The sequence below is a fragment of the Cyprinus carpio genome, chromosome A24 (genome assembly GCF_018340385.1).
Source record: "Cyprinus carpio isolate SPL01 chromosome A24, ASM1834038v1, whole genome shotgun sequence".
Lineage (NCBI taxonomy): Eukaryota > Metazoa > Chordata > Actinopteri > Cypriniformes > Cyprinidae > Cyprinus > Cyprinus carpio.
Genome location: NC_056595.1, coordinates 20,040,437 through 20,058,510, shown reverse-complemented (window position 1 = coordinate 20,058,510; position 18,074 = coordinate 20,040,437). Strand labels below are relative to the sequence as shown.

The window sequence follows — 18,074 nt, the reverse complement described above, 5'->3', positions numbered from 1 at the left end:
AAAACGCCATCAAATGGAGAGCTAGATAAATTTATTTTAAACAGAAGCTAAAGATAAACATGAAACTGTGCTGATAGTCTCAATGGAAACTGAAGGACTGTGCCACCTGAAAAACCACCAGGAAGGATTCAAGAATATATTTGTAACAAACAATATCTAATTTTTGTTATAAGATTTGGTATTTAGTTACAATTAATATGCCATAAATACAAAAACACTGTCTGTATATACAACACATCTCTGTTTATCCTATATTTATTACATTAAAGTATATACAGTAGCTATGTTCATATCAGTTTTGGAGCTGGTGTGTTTGTGAATGACTCATAATAAGCAGTCCTTTGATATTAAAGTAAATATTTCTCTTAAAATAGATAGTCTGTCAGCAAATATTTGAAATATTAAATCCAATTGTCAATATAAAATCTTCAAAAAAGCCTAATGAGCAAAGGCAGTGCTGGTCTACTGTTCAATTTCACAGAAGATACAAAACACACATACGACAACAATATTTTACAGTAAAACAGAATCATAACAGATGGCAGCAGTCTACTGTGCCACTAAAATGAATCAGACTTTCCAGTGCATTGCCTTAGACTGTCCAGCTCTTCTGTCATTTTCTGCATCTGGTTTTCAGTGATAGCAATGCACATCTCTAAGCTCCGCACATAGTCCTTCTTCCTGCGTCTGTACTCTTTGGCCGCTGTCCTGCAAAAGGCACAAGCAACACGGGCAACACACCACATTGACTGGCTCTGGAGCACTAGGGCCTCCAGCGTACACACATGCACACGTCACCATCTTTCACACATGGGACGTCACAGACCATGCACCTTTTCCGATTATTACGCGAGGTGGCTAGACATTAGGTGAAAAGCGCGTTTGCTCTGTAAACGGTATAGTCTTTCGTGTTTTGGTTTGCAATGGACTGCTGTTATTCTGTTTTGTGACAGTATATGTCTTTAAGAGCCTTGAGTTCTTCAATAAGCATCTTGTTTTGTTTTTCAAGCACGGCAACTCGGTTCTCGAGACATTTGACATATTCTTTCTTCTTCCGTCGACATTCCCGGGCAGCTTCCCTGGAAGCAACAACAGAGAAGCTCTGTGAGTGTTTATACTGTAAATCTTACATTGTGTTTACAGGTCCCACTTCAAGCAAGTCAGAACTGCAGAGCATCATCATGTCCAAACCAGCTGTGAATGAGTGATTTTTTAGTTGCTTGTACAATGCAAATAATTCCACAAGCTTTCAATTCAAAGCATTGTCATGAAACAAAGAAAGCTTTTAGAACATGCTCCACCCACTGAGATTTAACTTTCATGCTCAAGCATGACGCAGTGATATGCTACAAGCAAATAATACTAGCATTTGACTGCATCAGAAGTTGAAAGCAGACGAATGGACGCAACTGAGAAACATGTGAGGCCTCAGGTGCTGAAAGAAGTGGGGAGGACCAAGCAACATGCCAAGACAGACTGAAATAAACTGTTATAATGATTTCATGCTCTTAGGCTACAGAATGCAGTGGTAATTCTGGAATGGGGAAGTGTGGCTGGGCATTACCTGTTTTTCATAAGTCGGAGTTCCCTTTTCTGTGATGCTTCCTCAGTCAGCTGCTGAGGGCTGGGCAGAGAACCGGGTGAGCCATCCATCGCCTGGGAAAGGCCAGATATGGGAGAGGAAATCTGATACGCAGACATACCTCCAGTAGTGGCTGCAAAAACACAACATATTCACATCTTTTCAAAGACATTATTTTACAGAACATTTACTGCATCTTGTGTGTTTCCATCACAGGTAACAAGGATTTTATTCTGCTGGCCCAGTCAGGCCAGTAGTTCAGATAATGTTTTTATTGGCCCTACCACAATTTATATATATATATGTGTGTGTGTGTGTGTGTGTGTGTGTGTGTGACCCTGGAGCACAAAACCAGTCTTAAGTCGCTGGGGTATATTTTTAGCAATAGCCAAAAAAACATTGTGTGGGTCAAAATGATAAATTTTTCTTTTGTGCCAAAAATCATTAGGATATTAAGTAAAGATCATGTTCCATGAAGATATTTTGTCAATTTACTGCCGTAAATATATCAAAACTTAATTTTTGATTAGTAATATGCATTGCTAAGAACTTTATTTGGACAACTTCAAAGGTGATTTTCTCAATATTTAGATTTTTTTGCACCCTCAGATTCCAGATTTTCAATAATTTTCAATAAATTTGTAAGTGTTCTTTACAAAATAATAAAACTGTTTTCAACCAATTAGCACAAAACTCTCTGACACTGATCCCAGGTCATCTTTATTGTTGAGCCCCACATCTGCAATATTTAATCAGTGACTTTTAGAGGAAGTGTGATCTTGTGGATATTGTTATGGCTGTTCTGGGCGTTATAGCGATGCTGTGATACCAAACAATACATTTCACAAAAAGAACTGTCCAAAAGCTTTTTGGTGCCAATATATTGTGATTTATTGCTTACTGCACTAGTAACTAACTAAAAGAAAGAAAGAAAGAAAGAAAGAAAGAAAGAAAGAAAGAAAGGAAGGAAGGAAGAAAGAGTTAACATTTTACTACAACAAGAACAACTTGTTCATGATTTTTACCGAAAGTGATTCTCCTATTTCCTATAACATGCACTACAAAATTTCAGATTTTCTAGGATGAGTGAGAACCCTGGCAGTTTCCAATACATGTCAAGTATGTGAGGCAGAGATGAATGGCAGAGATGAAACACCCAGGTGTTTTTGACTGAACCCCAATATGAACATGATATAAAAGTAATTTTTTGCTTATCGCTTTTCTGAAACATACTAACTGCTGGTAAACTAAATTTTTGTAAAATTATAATCTGAACTGAAGGTTGATCTGAGATTACATTGATATCTGTCTCAAATTTCAAATAAGAATATATGAAAATGCATATCCATATAATTACATGTATGAATATAATATAAACAGAAATAAAAATAAACAGATTACAAAAGATTATACTGACTCAGAGCTCATTCTGAAGTCTGATGTCATGAGTCCATGAATATCATCATGTTCCTAAACAGGCCTAAAGATCAACTGTCACAGTGGTAGATTATACACAGACCTACACGTGGTGTGGTTATAAACTGGAGTGCACATCAGTAAGAGCTCCAACATATTTGTGCAGAGTGAAATGTTCTTATGAAAACAAAGTGATACAATTTCCCCAGTAGCCGCAAACTATGTGGTCACAGTTACAAAACTGTTACATAGTAACGAATAAAAGTTTTGACAAGTGAAATAATTTTACAAAGCTTATGAACAATGAAAAAATGCACAGCAGCATTTTACATGTGTCTGATTCTCTTTGTCTCCGTGGAGACTGCATCGCATTATAAGAGATGATTAATCTGGTAGTCTTGCTCTAGCAAAAGGAGCTGCCTGTAATCACAGCATGACTCTGAACTGACGTCAATGTACATCTTATTTGCTGTCCAGCATTTACATTTCCCTGCTGGTGTCCAATTCCAGGAAACAACATGACGTCAGCAGCACTGTGAGTGGGCAGCGCATTCACGCGTTTCAGAGAGAGAAAGCAACCGAGGTGCTGAAAGAAACGAGTGAGAGCTGCAGAGGAACTCAACAGGAAGCAAAAAATGCGAACATTCCATTCTTTCAGCCTGTTGCATGCTCTAGAGATGATTCATCGCAATAATATAACGAGAGAACAGATACAAATTGTATAGAATTTTCTCAGTACAATCTCTGTGTGTCTCTACCAAAACTTCAAAGTTTTGTTTGAGCATTTGAAGTGTTGTTTCTCCGTTCATATTCTCTGACAAATCAAATTTAAAATTACCTAATCAAATCCACAGGGACAAACAACAAAAAAATACATTTCGATCTTTAAAGCAAGTTTCCAATGTTAAACAAGCTGAAAACCACAGAAGAACCACAGAAAACAGCGGATGTACCTGATTCTGTCTCATCTCCAGTCACAGCCATCTATAGTGAGCTGAAAGCTTGTCTGTCTCTCTCTGCTGTCAGCATGCAATGCTGCCCAAACCACAAGCTAAGTGTGCAGTCACTGTCAGGGGCATTGACATCACTATGACATCATTAGCCTCCTGATGTCAGTAACGCAGTGACTAGCGGAGCCAGCCCTCCTTTTCCCCACCCCCCTCTGACGTCATTCACACATCAGAGTGTAAGCCGGACCGAAGCAGACAACAGAAGGGAGTTTTTATGCTTAAAAGCTTCATATGTATAGGACTATCCTTATATTTTCTTTTCAGTTATGAATTCAACAAAATTAAGATGCATTATGTATAATGTCATGTGATATTATTTTTGGAGTCTTTCAATTTCTGAACAAATGAGCTTCCTGGTAGGCTGTGAATTGCATGAAATCTGTCAGGAACATATGCGGACCACTTTTAACTCTAAAATAAAGAGAATTTTTTTTTTTTTCATTAAATTAATTTTTTTTATACTAATCAAAATCAAATAATTTTCATCAAAGACTCCTGAAAAAAATTCATCACCATTTCCACAAAAATATTAAGTGGCACAGCTGTTTTCAACATTAATAATAAAAAGAAATGTTTCTTGAGCAGCAAATCTGCTATATATTCTATATATTGATATTATAATGGCTTCTGAAGGATCATGTGACACTTGAGTAATGATGCTGAAAATGGACCTTTGCCATTACAGAAATAAATTACATTATAGAATATATTCAAATAGAAAAACAGATATTTTAAATTATTTAAATTAATAATAATTTTTTACTGTATTTTATTTTTTTACTGTATTTACATTTACATTTACATTTAATCATTTAGCAGACGCTTTTATCCAAAGCGACTTACAAATGAGAACAGTAGAAACAATCAGATCAACGAGAGAACAACAACGGTATACAAGTGCTATGACAAGTTTCAGTTAGTCTAGTACAGAACACGTAGCCAGGTTTTTTTTTTTTTTTTTTTTTTTTTTTTTGGAATATGATAGAAAAGAAAAAGAAAAAAAGGTAAGTACTAGTATTAGTTGGTTAAGTGCAGGCGAAAAAGATGAGTCTTTAGATGTTTTTTGAAAATGAGTAAAGACTCAGCTGTTCGAATTGAGATCGGGAGGTCATTCCACCAGCTGGGAGCAGTCCAGGAAAAAGTCCGTCAGAGTGATTTTGAACCTCTTTGGGATGGCAACACAAGGCGTCGTTCACTTGCAGAGCGCAAACTTCTGGAGGGTGCATAAGATTGAACTAGTGAGTTTAGGTAAGTTGGCGCCATGCCAGTGGTCGTTTTGTAGGCAAACATCAGTACCTTGAATTTGATGCGAGCGGCTACTGGTAGCCAGTGTAACCTGATGAGGAGAGGAGTAACATGGGCTGTTTTTCGCTCATTGAAGACAACCCTCGCTGCTGCATTCTGGATCAGTTGTAGAGGCTTGATAGTACATGCAGGACGGCCCGCCAGGAGCGCATTGCAATAGTCCAGTCTGGAGAGAACAAGAGCTTGGACAAGAAGTTGGGTGGATTGCTCTGACAGGAAGGGTCTAATCTTTCTAATGTTGAATAAGGCAAATCTACAGGACCGGGTCGTTGTAGCAATATGGTCTGTGAAGCTTAACTGATGATCCATCACAACTCCTAGGTTTCTGGCTGTCCTGGAAGGAGTTATGGTTGACGAACCCAGCTGTATAGAGAAGTTGTGATGAAACGATGGGTTAGCTGGAACCACCAGCAGTTCAGTCTTAGTAAGGTTGAGCTGAAGGTGATGGTCATTCATCCAGCTAGAAATGTCACTCAGACAGGCTGAAATGCGAGCAACTACCGTCGGGTCATCTGGTTGGAATGAGAAGTAGAGTTGAGTGTCATCAGCGTAGCAGTGATAGGAAAAAGCCATGCTTCTGAATGACAGATCCTAATGACGTCATGTAGATGGAGAAGAGAAGCGGTCCAAGTACTGAGCCTTGAGGAACCCCAGTAGCAAGTTGTTGTGACTTAGAAACTTCACCCCTCCAAGACACCATGAAGGATCTATCAGACAGGTAGGAGTTAAGCCACTGGAGTGCGGCTCCAGAGATGCCCATCTTTCTGAGGGTGGATAGGAGAATCTGGTGATTAACAGTGTCAAAAGCAGCAGACAGGTCCAGCAAAATGAGCACTGAGGATTTTGAAGCTGCTCTTGCCAGTCGCAGGGCTTCAGTAACCGAGCGCAGGGCAGTCTCAGTTGAGTGGCCACTTTTGAAGCCAGAATGGTTGCGGTCCAGGAGGTTGTTCTGTACAAGAAACATAGAGAGCTGGTTGAACACAGCTCGTTCGAGTGTCTTTGCAATGAATGGAAGAAGGGATACCGGTCTGTAGTAAAATTTAGGGATACCAGTCTGTTTAAAATTTTACATTAAATGAATGCAGCTTTGGTGTGCATAAACTTCTTTCTAAAACATAAAATTTTATTAAGTCAGAATTTTTTAACAATAGTGTATGTAAAGATTAATGAAGACCATTAAGACTTTATAAGGAACATTAAGACTTTTTTATTTAAATTGGCATTTCATGCATTTTGCACATTTTCTTCACCAGAAGTCCAGAAGTTTAATTATCATTCAAGCAATGTCAAATGCATACAAAAATAATCCTAATTGTCCTAATTTTTATTTTGGGGCAAAAAGTGACTAAGACATGCTCTAATGAGAATCATCCGTGTGTTTATTTTTACATCTATGTGTTTGTTTAATGTTTATTTAACATGTAAAAATCTTTAGTATTTACTTTTATATGGTATTATACACTATCAAATGAGAATATAATCCAAATGAATCAAATTGTGGCGTCATTACCTTGGCCCTTTTTTTCAGACACAATGTAAGTGCCATTGCTGGAGTGAACAGCATACTGCATTATGGGAGACCCAGGCCTGGAAGTTAAGGTTTCAGATCTCTGCTGGCAGGGGATAAACTGGGCACTGCTGCTCTGGTTGACAGACACTACAGAATAACAAAACAAAAGTCACATGAGGACAACCCTGTGCACATGATATTTTGATTTGTCAATAATGTTTAAAGTTTGGTTTCACCTACAGTGGCCTCAAAATGTATGTTAAGGAAAACCAGAGCACTTTAAAAAAAAAAAAAAAATTCACAAAAAGTGGTTTGCTTGATTTTTGAAATGATAAAATAATAGATATACTGTTTAAAATTACACAAAAATATTTGAACACCTTCTCATTGTCAATCATTAGTGAAACTCAAGGCAAACTGATTAAAGCTGATTCAAAAAAGTCATTGCAAAAATGGCTCAGAAAATGTTAAAGTTAGGTTAGCTTCATTTATGTGGAGATGCCATTTGGTTTGATATTTTATTATGTAATGCAATGGCATTCATACAGTACATTTTTAGGTATGACTTGAGAGTCCATAAGTGGCTGGATAGATTTTGGGGCCCCTATACATGGGAAATATGTCTTTGAAACAGCTCACTGAAATGGCCTGCACTGGTATTGTTGAAAATATTTCTTGCGGATGTCTCAACATCCAACTTCTGTTTTGCATCTTCATCATTTGGAGAGTCACCAAGATGTGTACTGGTTGAAGAGTCTGGCAGATCCCCACCTGTGTTCTCCCCTTTGCAAATTACTGATGGTGGTTTTGATTATAAAGGGAACAGTTCAACAAAAATAAAGATTTGCTGAAAATGGACTCACCCTCAGGCCATCCAAGATGTAGATGAGTTTGGAGAAATTTGGCATTACATAATTTGCTCACCAATGAATCCTCTGCACTGAATGGGTGCCGTTTGAATAAGAGTTCAGACAGCTAATAAAAACATCACAATAATCCACAAGTAATCCACACGACTAGAGTCAATTAACTGATGTCTTGTGAAATGAAAAGCTGCACCCATTCACTGAGTGATGTAATGCTAAATTTCTCCAAATCTGTTCTGATGAACAAACTGTTGGATGGCCAGAGAGTGAGTACATTTTCAGCAAATTTTCATTTTTTGATGAACTGTTCCTTCAATACAGTTCTTTTCTGAATCCCTATACCCACCAGATACATAGCATTACATATCCAAGGAAGACCTTATTATGATCTTGCGATGAATTGCTATAGTAATCTGTGAGGTTTAGATCACACAGGATTTTCCGAAGCACACAAGGTCATTTCTACGCTTTTTTCCACCTGCTACCTACAAGCAGGATCAGATCCGGCACGTTTGAACCCACACTGTCTTACCAGTGTCAGTCACCCAGAAGCACCACATAATTGTGCAAATCACTTAAGTTGTTCAGGAAACTGTGCACTACCAGAGAATGTCTAATATGGCGAGAAGTTTCACTCTCACTACACTTCCGGCTTCTGAACTGGTTGCAGTTCCACTCTGATTCCATATGAGGGCGCTCACAGGACGAGTGCAGAATGAATGGAGGTCAATGGCGGTAAACCCATCAAAATCCACTTTTCTCAGGATATAATTTTTTGTCTAGTAATTTGTATGTTGTATTCGAAAGGAGATGCAAATAAATTACACATTGCTGGGTGTTAGATTTTTTGAGTCACTTATTTGCTTTAAAAAGTATTTTAAAATGTCAATGACGTCATACGTTATACGTTCATTAGCAGAATGCTAACGTGTTATGGGCAACAAAAACTCAATCTGTAAGAAATCGAAAGGACATAAGTACTCGTTCATTCAACTTTCGACCTATAACCCATGTTGAACTTGCAAAACCTACAATCAGATCTGAGATTTCTCAACGGCAATCGGGTGAAAGGGACAAATTTAGCCGTCTAGCCCCATAGATTCCCATTCATTTTACACTCATGGCGATCGCCCCCAGTGGAACTCTGGTGGAACTGCAACCAAAATTCGGTACAATAGGACTTAATAGGGAGTGGGAAGGCTCTCCGTAGACGGGCTCTGGCACTACTATAAATGATCAAATGAGTTTTAATGGGAAACCCAGTGACCAGAGACAGTAAGTTTCTGACTCAGAATTACCAATTTTTTTCTACTAATATCTGTATACTTTAAAGACAGTGACATGTAAACTGTAAGTTAGCTTTCTGTAAACTTTACCTGTTCATATACTGCAGACTAAGTGATTGGTCGACTTGCATCATCTGCATCCATTCTGCTTTATACTAAAGAAATAAAAAAAAAGAAAAAGAAGAAATCTGTCATACACTCTTTTTAATAATAATAATAATAATAATAATAATAATAATATGTATATCATGTATTATTATGCATATAACGTTAATGTATTATAAAAACAACCGAGATGTAGCCTATTAAGCTGTCAATCAGTTGAGCTATATATTGATAAATGTTTAAATAATCTAAATAATTCGTACATTTTAAGGTGTGAGGAATATATATTTAATGATTAAAGTGGCTAACGTTACGTTTCAAAGCAAATTTTGTGCTGGAATATAGTTTTTTCAATAGTTTTAGCTCTCACAACAACAGATATTAGATGTGATCTAACGTTATATCAGACATCCCAACCTGCAAAAAGTCATTTCAGGGAGGTATCCCGAAGCCACCCCCCCCCCCACCCCCCCACCCCCCCCAAAAAAAGGGGGGAAGGAGGACAAGGATATGACATTTCACCACAGAACATGACTTTACAAAAAAAAAAAAAAAAACACATAAAATATTATTTCTATAAGCTATAGGCCTGTGCAATTATTCGTTAATTATGTTTAAATATGTAGATTACTTTTACTATATATATAAGCTGCTTATACTATTTATGTAAACTGCTTTTATTTATTTTCCATTGCACTCTCCCTCTGCCATTGTGCTCCTGTTTCTAGATAGACATAACTGATTAGAGTTGTGACGTTCGCGAACGAACCGATTCTTTTGAACGGCTCATAAACATGAACGATGGGAGCCGAGTCGCGGCTGGAGGGGAGCCGTTCTTTCTGTCGTTCTTTTTTCCTATGCGTGTTTCACACAGATGCACACAAATTAGCTCCTCCGCGAGACAGAACAGTCATAGGGGGAGGGGCGCACCCAGCGCAGGCCAACCCTTTATAGCGTGATGATATAAAAATGTTAAAGATGTTAAAAATGTTCTTTTGTGATACTGTTCTTGTGTAGAAAATTTTCACTAAAAGCTGTTTTGCACAGACATTCATTGCAGCCCACTTTGTTATTGTTCATTGACTTGAAGGGGCTGATGTCCTATTTGCAAAGTTTACATTAGTAATAGTATGTAGTATGTAGACATTTCCATTTTATTTATTCTAATTTTATCTACTTCAAATATTTTTTTGTTTTCTATCAAAATGTTCTTGTGTGATAACAATGTTCTTGTGTGGAAGTGTTTGTAGTAAAAGCTGTTTTGCACAGAAATTCATTGCAGCCGGCTTTGTTTTTGATGTTTATTTGTGAGTAGGCATTGTATGAATAACATAAGTCAACATAGCTTTACACACACACACACACACACTTTGTACTAAAGGTAAATCCAAAAATAGTGATGTCACTGTCTAAGCAGAGGGATTTGTGCAACCCTATGAAATATAGTCCACACATGACAAATGAGGTAATAATCAATATTTCAGAATAATTCAAACTCAGATATTGGTGTGTGATATCTGAGTTTTAATTATTTGACTACAAATCTCACCTCATCATTCCTCCCAGTGATTATTTCCAGGATAAACTGAGATGCCCCCAAGCTGGCTTCTTAAAAACTGACTAAATATTTAAAAAGAGCCAAAAGAGCCATTCTTTTGAACGGCTCTTTGAATGGAACGGATCGCGAAGATCCGGATCCCCTCAAAGAGCCATAAATCCCATCACTATAACTGATTAATTTGGTTCGGGAGAAGAGATAAAAGCCCGCCCACACTGACAATTGATTGGCTGATTTGCCGAAACAGGCCAAATCAGGATGCTCTCTGTCTGCCGTGCGCGCGCTACACGATTTGAAACACAGTCTCTTCTTTGCGCGCTCTTGCTCGCTCGCTCTAGATTCCGGGAGATTCTAACTAATTTGCGGGCATCAGGGAGCCGCTATCAATATGCGGGAGACTCCCGGGACTTCCGGGAGACTTGGGATCACTGTTATATGCTTTAAAAGAACTCAAAGGACACCAAAGTTAACGTATTCTTTGAATGTGGGAACTAATATAGTCGGTTTAACCAGTTTCTTACCTTGTTTTTTTGAGAGAAAGGTGTTTAAAAAGTAATTTGACCGAGTTCAGGCGAGCGGTTTGATTTTGCAACGGTCAGTTTACTAATGAGCGCGAGCGAGCGCTTAAATGTGCTTTGAAGCAAACCGACTCGCGCGCATTATGAAAACTATATTACCTCCTGCTAAATAATAGATTTTATATCTGTGGATAGAACGTCAAAGTAATTATTCGGCCTGGACTAATGGCGACATCCAGTGACTGAAGTTGGAATATAACTTGATGTTGCCACTGTAATTATGAAAATTAAATCAGAAAGCTAATCAATATGTAATTACATATATTTAAGCCTATATAAATTTTAAATCAGACACTGGGGCACGTGTTTTTGTAATTTCTTGCATTTACAGCAATTATCTCAGGCTCCATGACCAGTCATTTATGATTACTAGATTATTTTAAAAATTCTTAATTTCAGACATATTTGTTAATAAACATTGAAAAAAGCCATTTGAAAATAGTTTTCTGTGACTGTTGGAACCTTAAGTTAAGACTTGTGTCCTTAACCGGTGTCTAGCATATAAAAAAAACAAAAAAAAAACAGAAAACTTCTCTTTATTATTGTATTTATTTTTTGGTCTTTCTTGAAAATACAAAACAAAAGCACATTAAACATTACAAAACATTCTTTAACCAACGTGACATAGGCAATGTATAACGTAAAAAGACAATAAAATTCAGTCAGATACGGTGTACTTTTGAGGTAACAAGCAATGTTTGGGTCAATAATAACTAAACTTCTCAAATTCACCTCCTCAAATGTAACCAGTAGTGTTATCAAATCAACTTAATTGAGTTTTCTCTTTTTTTTTTTTTATTAACTACATAAACAATTGACCATTTAAAATGCTGCAGATCACTGCGATTCCAATGTTAATCTTTCGGTCAGACTTTTAAAAGTTAAGAAAACCAAACCAGAGGTACACAAATGAGTTAGTATGCTCTCAGCACCAATACAGCTCAATCAGCCAATTTATGTACACACACAGAGGCAATTAGTGCAACAATTAACTGCAGCGAGAGCATGTAGAGTGATGAAACTTATCAAATGAAAACAGGCATATGAAGCAGAGGGGCCCGTCTTCTCATCAGGGCACAGCAGCAACAAACCTACCGTCACCCAGAGAAAACAAACCATGCCTGAATCTACAAATACCCAAATTAAAACCAGGAAAAATAACAAAATAAAATGCTAAAGTTATTAATATTTTGTATGAAATAACAATTAAGACACTGCATTTAATATACAGTTGTTTTTCCCCCATCCCTTTGGATTTTTGCTTGAGATAACTGCTGATGGTTTTGCATCTGTCATAGCTGGTAGAATGAGCTAGCGCTTTTGTTTTTTGTTTCTTTTTTCCTCTTTTAAATATATACATGCATTCAATAGGTATTCCAATAAAACTAATTCCAACTCCCTTCCGGTTTCACCAATTAAAGAGTTAGCTAAAAACTGCAAGACAGTCCACACAACACAATTCAGCATGAAGAGCTTGTCTGGTCTTCAGCCGTGAGATACGTCGTAGAATGAGTGAAGGATGGGAAGTAGTAATGGAGCCGGACTGGGAAGATACTCTTTCCTTTCTTCTGCCAACTGGAGTCGGATTCACATTATGTTTGGAAGGAAGAGCAACTGGCTGATAACACTTGTAGTGTCAGCTCCAATTGTAAAAATACTGGACAGTGAGAATGCATATCTACCATCTTTCGACCTGAAGACAACAAAAAGACAATTTTTTCACACAGGAACCAACAAAATCGTATTGTTTTTGTGAGTATAAACACAGTAAAGGTGCAGTCACATTAGTGAAATTTAGTCTATAAAATTATTGTCAATAGTGTAGTGATGCATGAAGTCACTTTCAAATCAAGCAATGTAGCGAATTTACGTAATTTATGTAAATCTTTTGCACAAAATTACTCAACAGCATAATGTAAGAAGTCACTTTCAAACCAATCATCGTTCTGTCAGATAATGCAGTGAATTCAAGTTGACCAACTAAATCTGATCCATCCTTACACTAGGGCTGGGCGATATATCGCATGCGATTGTCACGCGCATTTCGTCAGTAAAGCCGGTTCCATGATTACCGCTAAATCGCCATCACCTGCTTTCAAATGGAGCGGCATTTAATAGACAGAACCGTAGATCACTGAAAAGCTACGCAATATCGCGTTCATTATCGCAGATGAATTGCCTTCGATAATGAACGCGATATTGCGTAGCTTGTCAGTGATCTATGGCTCTGTATATTAAATGCCACTCCATTTGAAAGCAGGTGATGGCGATTTAGCGGTAATCATGGAACCAGCTTTACTGACGAAATGCGCGTGACAATCGCATGCGATATATTGCCCAGCCCTACCTTACACTATGTTCCCAATCGCATAGATTCCTATTGAAATGACTGGATTTTGCCTGTGAAAATTTGTTGGCAAAATTTTTCTACAGTTAACTGTAACAATGCATGACGTCACTTTCAAACCAAGCATCTTTCTGTCAGCAAATTTGTGTGACCAACTGAACCCAATGCAAAATATGCAGGGGAAATATTTCGTCCTCACACGAAATTTCCGTAGACTCCTATGGGAAAATCTCACTATTGACAGGATTTCGCCAGCGAAAACTCACCAAACAACAATAAATATGACCGCACCTTAAGAGCTGGCAAATGTGGGCTTTACACTCACAGTGTCATGTTCACCACTGCGGGGGCACGTAACTGTAGGTGGGAGTGGTAGGCGGGCGGTACGTGGGCATTGAGGGGTGAGGCGCAACTGGGGTCGGAGAGTGAGTAGTTAATAATGTCCCTAAGGAGACAGTAAAATGCATTTTTAACATTTTCTCTTCAACTGCATGAATTTCCATGGATTATTTGGATGAGACTCACCAGCTGACATTGCCATGGTGGTGCCTCCTACCATTCCCATGGCAACTCCGTTAGGCCGGGGCGGGTGGATGGGAGGGGCATACATGGCCGCTGGCATGCCATTTGGCTGGACCACTGTTGTATGATGAATGACATGGGGAGGTGCTGCGTAAAGGGGCTGTGTGTAGTAAGTGCCTTGCTGCTATGGAAAAAACATACAATGTTTTAACAAAATGCAGGTTTGATATAATCGCTTCATAACATGGGTTTTTTTTTTTTTTGTCTTACCTGTGCGTAGGGGTTCTGTTGGGGGTAGGGACTTCTCATGGGGTAGACTGCAGCAGGGTAGGGGTTGGGTGATGAGGAATAGGGGGGTACAGCACCTGTTGTTGGGGAGCAGGACATTTTGAAAGGGGTCCCGTGAGCATAACCTGTAGAGATGACATTACATTTAAAGATAATAAAGAAAATAAAGCAATAATCTAATTTGCTAGCAGCAACAATGCATTTAAAAAGTGAGCATCACATCAAAATTGACCTTATTGATAAAAAAGGCTGGATAAAATGAGGTAAAACCATATATTTTTCATGAATATTTAGTTTAATCTGGAAATATGCATGATTACAAAGGCAAAATGGGCAGTTAATATCATGTCTAGTTGGCTTTTTAGGGATAGATGTCATTCATGTCATTTAAAACCTGTATGACATACTTTCACTGTGGAACACAAATAAGAAATGTTTTATTAAATTTGATTTGTTGGTAATCAAGTGGTTTGGTAATCAAATTGACTTCCATAGTATGGACACAAAAATACAATGGAAGTGAATGGGAACCGAAACTGTTTGGTTACCAACATTCTTCAAAATATCTTCTATTATGTTCTGCAGGAAAAAAAAAAAGAAAGACAAGAAACGTCATACAGGTTTGGAACGACTTGAAGGCGAGTAAATGATAACAGAATTTTTGGGTGGACTATCCCTGTAAGCTGCACTGATGAGGTAAGCAACAAAAATGTTAAAGAAAAATACTGAAAATGAAAAACAATGTGAGCTGTAATCCAAGAACTGCACTTTCTAGCTTCATAAAACATGCCAAAAATCAAAAACCTCAGGATATTTTTCTTGGCTGAGCAAATTAAATCCATGTAACAACTCATTACACCTTAAAATCTCTGTTTTGGCTTACAAGGGAACTGAAAAACACTGCAAAAAACAGAGTTTGGACTTCCTTTACCTGAGGGAAAGACTGGATTAGCGCCAGGGTACATGCCAGGGGAGTATGCTGGAGCTGCCGCTGCATAACCCACAGGAAAGCCCGCTGTGCAGGAGGAAAAAAATCACAGCAATTAACAATAACAGCAAAGACATTGTGCTGGAACTTAATTGCATATATGTTGTGAAAACCCCAGACACTTCCTATCGATTGCATGCAAGTGAGTCAGAGCTCATCTCTGGTTACCTGGGTATCCTATTCCTTTAGGGTTGGCATAAGGAACCCCTGATGATGCAGGGCTATAAACAGGATTCATGATGTTTATCTTTCAGCACCTTTGAAGAGTAGGACAAAAGGAGAGATTACATTCAACTAAACAATGACCTATTACTAGAGCTGTACTGTACGGCTGAACTTTACTTTTCTTTGGAAAAATACAGGTAGGTAGGTATATATATATATAATAGATCCTTAAACACAGTAAGTTACTACTTGGTGCTAAAATAGTTATAAAATATGGAAATACAGACTTTTTTTAAAAAATATATATTTACCAATAATAGATTCTTAACAAACACAGCAAGTTCCTATTTTAATGGAAAAGTAGAGAAATAAATAAATAAATACTTTTTTTTTTTAATGTACAGACAGACCAGTATTTGGTTTGACTAATCTTTTTAAAGTTTACAGATACCATATGCTACATATTCACATTCACTGTGCATTCAACAAAGAAAAACAGTGTTCCTGATAAAATAAATGTAAAATGTCGCCCTTTTTTTTTTAAATAATTGACTTTTTGATTTATAATTATAATGTGTTTTTATTCAAAGTAGCCTAACGATAATTGAATTATTATTGCAGCATATAATTATTATTATTGGACATTCTAAATAATCAGTATCAGTATCAGTCAGGACAAAGAAAAATGGAATGCAGTTTTATTAGTCATGTGTAACGGGTACTTACTTTGTAATGAGTCCCTCTATGACCTTAAGTCACCCTCTATTACACCTGTCAATCAAAATTGATGTGCAGGAACACAAAGCCGTTAACTGCATTGCATGAGTTCAGTAACATGTAAAATGCCAAAACCTGTGTTAACCAATGATTTAACGTATCAAGAAAACCGTCGAGATTACGAATAAGAATGCTGTAAGGCGCGTGCTGATGTCAGATGCAACGTGTTTCTGCTCGTAATGGTTGAGTGCATCCGACTTATGAGATTTAAAACATACAGTTGATGCATTGAACTACAATTCAAAGCAATTGAGAAAAACAATCAGATGCAAAGCAAATGCAGTGCATTCAATGCACCAGGCTCCTCTGAAACACAAGTATGGCTTTCAACTAGCCGGAGGTCCCGACTGTAACCTGACTCTACCGGTCGCCAATTAATATTTCACATGCATGGATAAAACAAGAGCTTTTGCATCAGTGCATAAGACGATCGTGCTTTGATGCTCAAACACATCATAATAAAAGACGTGACATTGTGCACGCAGGATGCAGCGCAGCGGCTCGATGTTACAGGCCAACAGCAGCATCTCGCATCCATAGACAGTAAAAGAAATGGACACAGCGACCCCATTGGAACTCAATTGAGACAAGTGAAGCCCGTTTTTAGCGATTTTTAGAACTTCCGTTTCTGACGCGCAGACTCAGACTAAGCTTGATGACGTCAGCAACCTGTCTGACAGATGTAAATCTTCTAGTAGCTGTGCGTGCAAACTGCCATCGTTAATCTTGCAGAGACGGCGAGTTTGAGCGGGGAGTTCTTTGGCGTGAGTGAGCAGGAGTAAGTATTCTGATTAATTATTTTGTATAGTATTTTAAAATGTAACGCCAGTACGCCATATCTCTTGACGTCTCCCCGATTGCCTGCGAGCTTCTCCTCCTGTCTGTACGGTAATTTCTCTACTGTGCGACAGAGAGTCGAGTGGTTATGACGCAATCGTTAGCCTATTTTTACAAAAACTGTTTCTACGGGGCCATAATGTAACATAGAACGTGATGGAGCCCTTTATACATTGTCGTGTATCTTTAGAAATAAATAATGGACAAATGGAGTCTTTAAACGCCTCAGATGTAAAGTTATTCGCTGTCAAAGTGACGCAAAAATGAATGGGAGTCAATGGGATGCTAACAGCAGGTGAAGTTCTGCTACAAGATGGCGGCACGCGGCCGACTTCAACTTCCGGTCGACTTCCTTGCCCCCTGCTCGCATCCCACTTTATCCCAATTCACTACATGTCCCACTCCTCCATCCATCCCTCTCTTTTATTCAACAAAATCCCCTCAGATGGGCAGCTAAAGCGATGTATCTCAGCCGGACAGTGGCTGTGGGTACGTACGGTCGCTGGGGTTTTTGAAGCGGGCGAATAATCCAATATTTCGCTCGTATCTGATGATGATGTTGTCTGTGTCGCGTTCTTGCGTCGGCTGCGAACACTAAGCACAGCGAGCCCTGGCAGCACCGTGCGTCACTTCCGCCTCTGGCAAGAAGGGAAGCGGAAGGACGTATTCAAATTGGGCGAGCGAGCGAGCGCGCATAAATGAATGCTGCCGAGCAGTTTTGATTAAAATGTGTATTTTTAATGTTTGGATTTCTTCTAAATAGTTGTTGTTGTTGTTAAATAAAGTGGCATACAATAAAACCAGCAACATTATGTGTTTTATATGTGTTGTTGATCGAATTGTTACCAATGCACGTGGCACAATGTAAGATAGTATGTAAGATAAAATTGGAGTGGTTTCTGTACCATCCTGTACGGTTAATTTGTGCTTATAA

The 18,074-nt window shown here is 38.2% G+C and overlaps 2 protein-coding genes across 8 annotated transcripts; both read right to left on the bottom strand.

Annotated features, from left to right (window-relative positions):
* Nucleotides 1-14: 14 nt before the first annotated feature.
* LOC109066008 (cAMP-responsive element modulator-like) lies at nt 15-11,245 on the bottom strand. Of its 2 annotated transcripts, XM_042714579.1 has the most exons (5): nt 11,160-11,245; nt 9,066-9,130; nt 6,824-6,970; nt 1,565-1,715; nt 15-1,079 (listed from the first exon to the last, which is right to left on the bottom strand). In XM_042714579.1, exons 3-5 carry the CDS (start codon nt 6,882-6,884, stop codon nt 935-937), a joined length of 357 nt encoding a protein of 118 aa, XP_042570513.1. In that variant the 5' UTR covers nt 6,885-6,970; nt 9,066-9,130; nt 11,160-11,245; the 3' UTR covers nt 15-934. The 2 variants fall into 2 exon arrangements, with proteins under 2 accessions (XP_042570513.1, XP_018938535.1); XM_019082990.2 differs by lacking the exons at nt 6,824-6,970; nt 9,066-9,130; nt 11,160-11,245 and adding an exon at nt 3,952-4,106.
* A 501-nt stretch (nt 11,246-11,746) lies between these two features.
* On the bottom strand, nt 11,747-17,789 carry LOC109060125 (myelin-associated neurite-outgrowth inhibitor). 6 transcript variants are annotated; one of them, XM_042714577.1, is made up of 8 exons: nt 17,638-17,789; nt 16,253-16,297; nt 15,530-15,618; nt 15,305-15,388; nt 14,356-14,450; nt 14,089-14,269; nt 13,889-14,008; nt 11,747-12,909 (listed from the first exon to the last, which is right to left on the bottom strand). In XM_042714577.1, exons 3-7 carry the CDS (start codon nt 15,597-15,599, stop codon nt 13,899-13,901), a joined length of 540 nt encoding a protein of 179 aa, XP_042570511.1. In that variant the 5' UTR covers nt 15,600-15,618; nt 16,253-16,297; nt 17,638-17,789; the 3' UTR covers nt 11,747-12,909; nt 13,889-13,898. The 6 variants fall into 6 exon arrangements, with proteins under 6 accessions (XP_042570511.1, XP_042570512.1, XP_042570510.1 ...); XM_042714578.1 differs by having other exon boundaries at nt 14,089-14,266; XM_042714576.1 differs by having other exon boundaries at nt 14,089-14,266; nt 14,356-14,498; nt 17,638-17,788.
* Between the last annotated feature and the right edge of the window lie 285 nt (nt 17,790-18,074).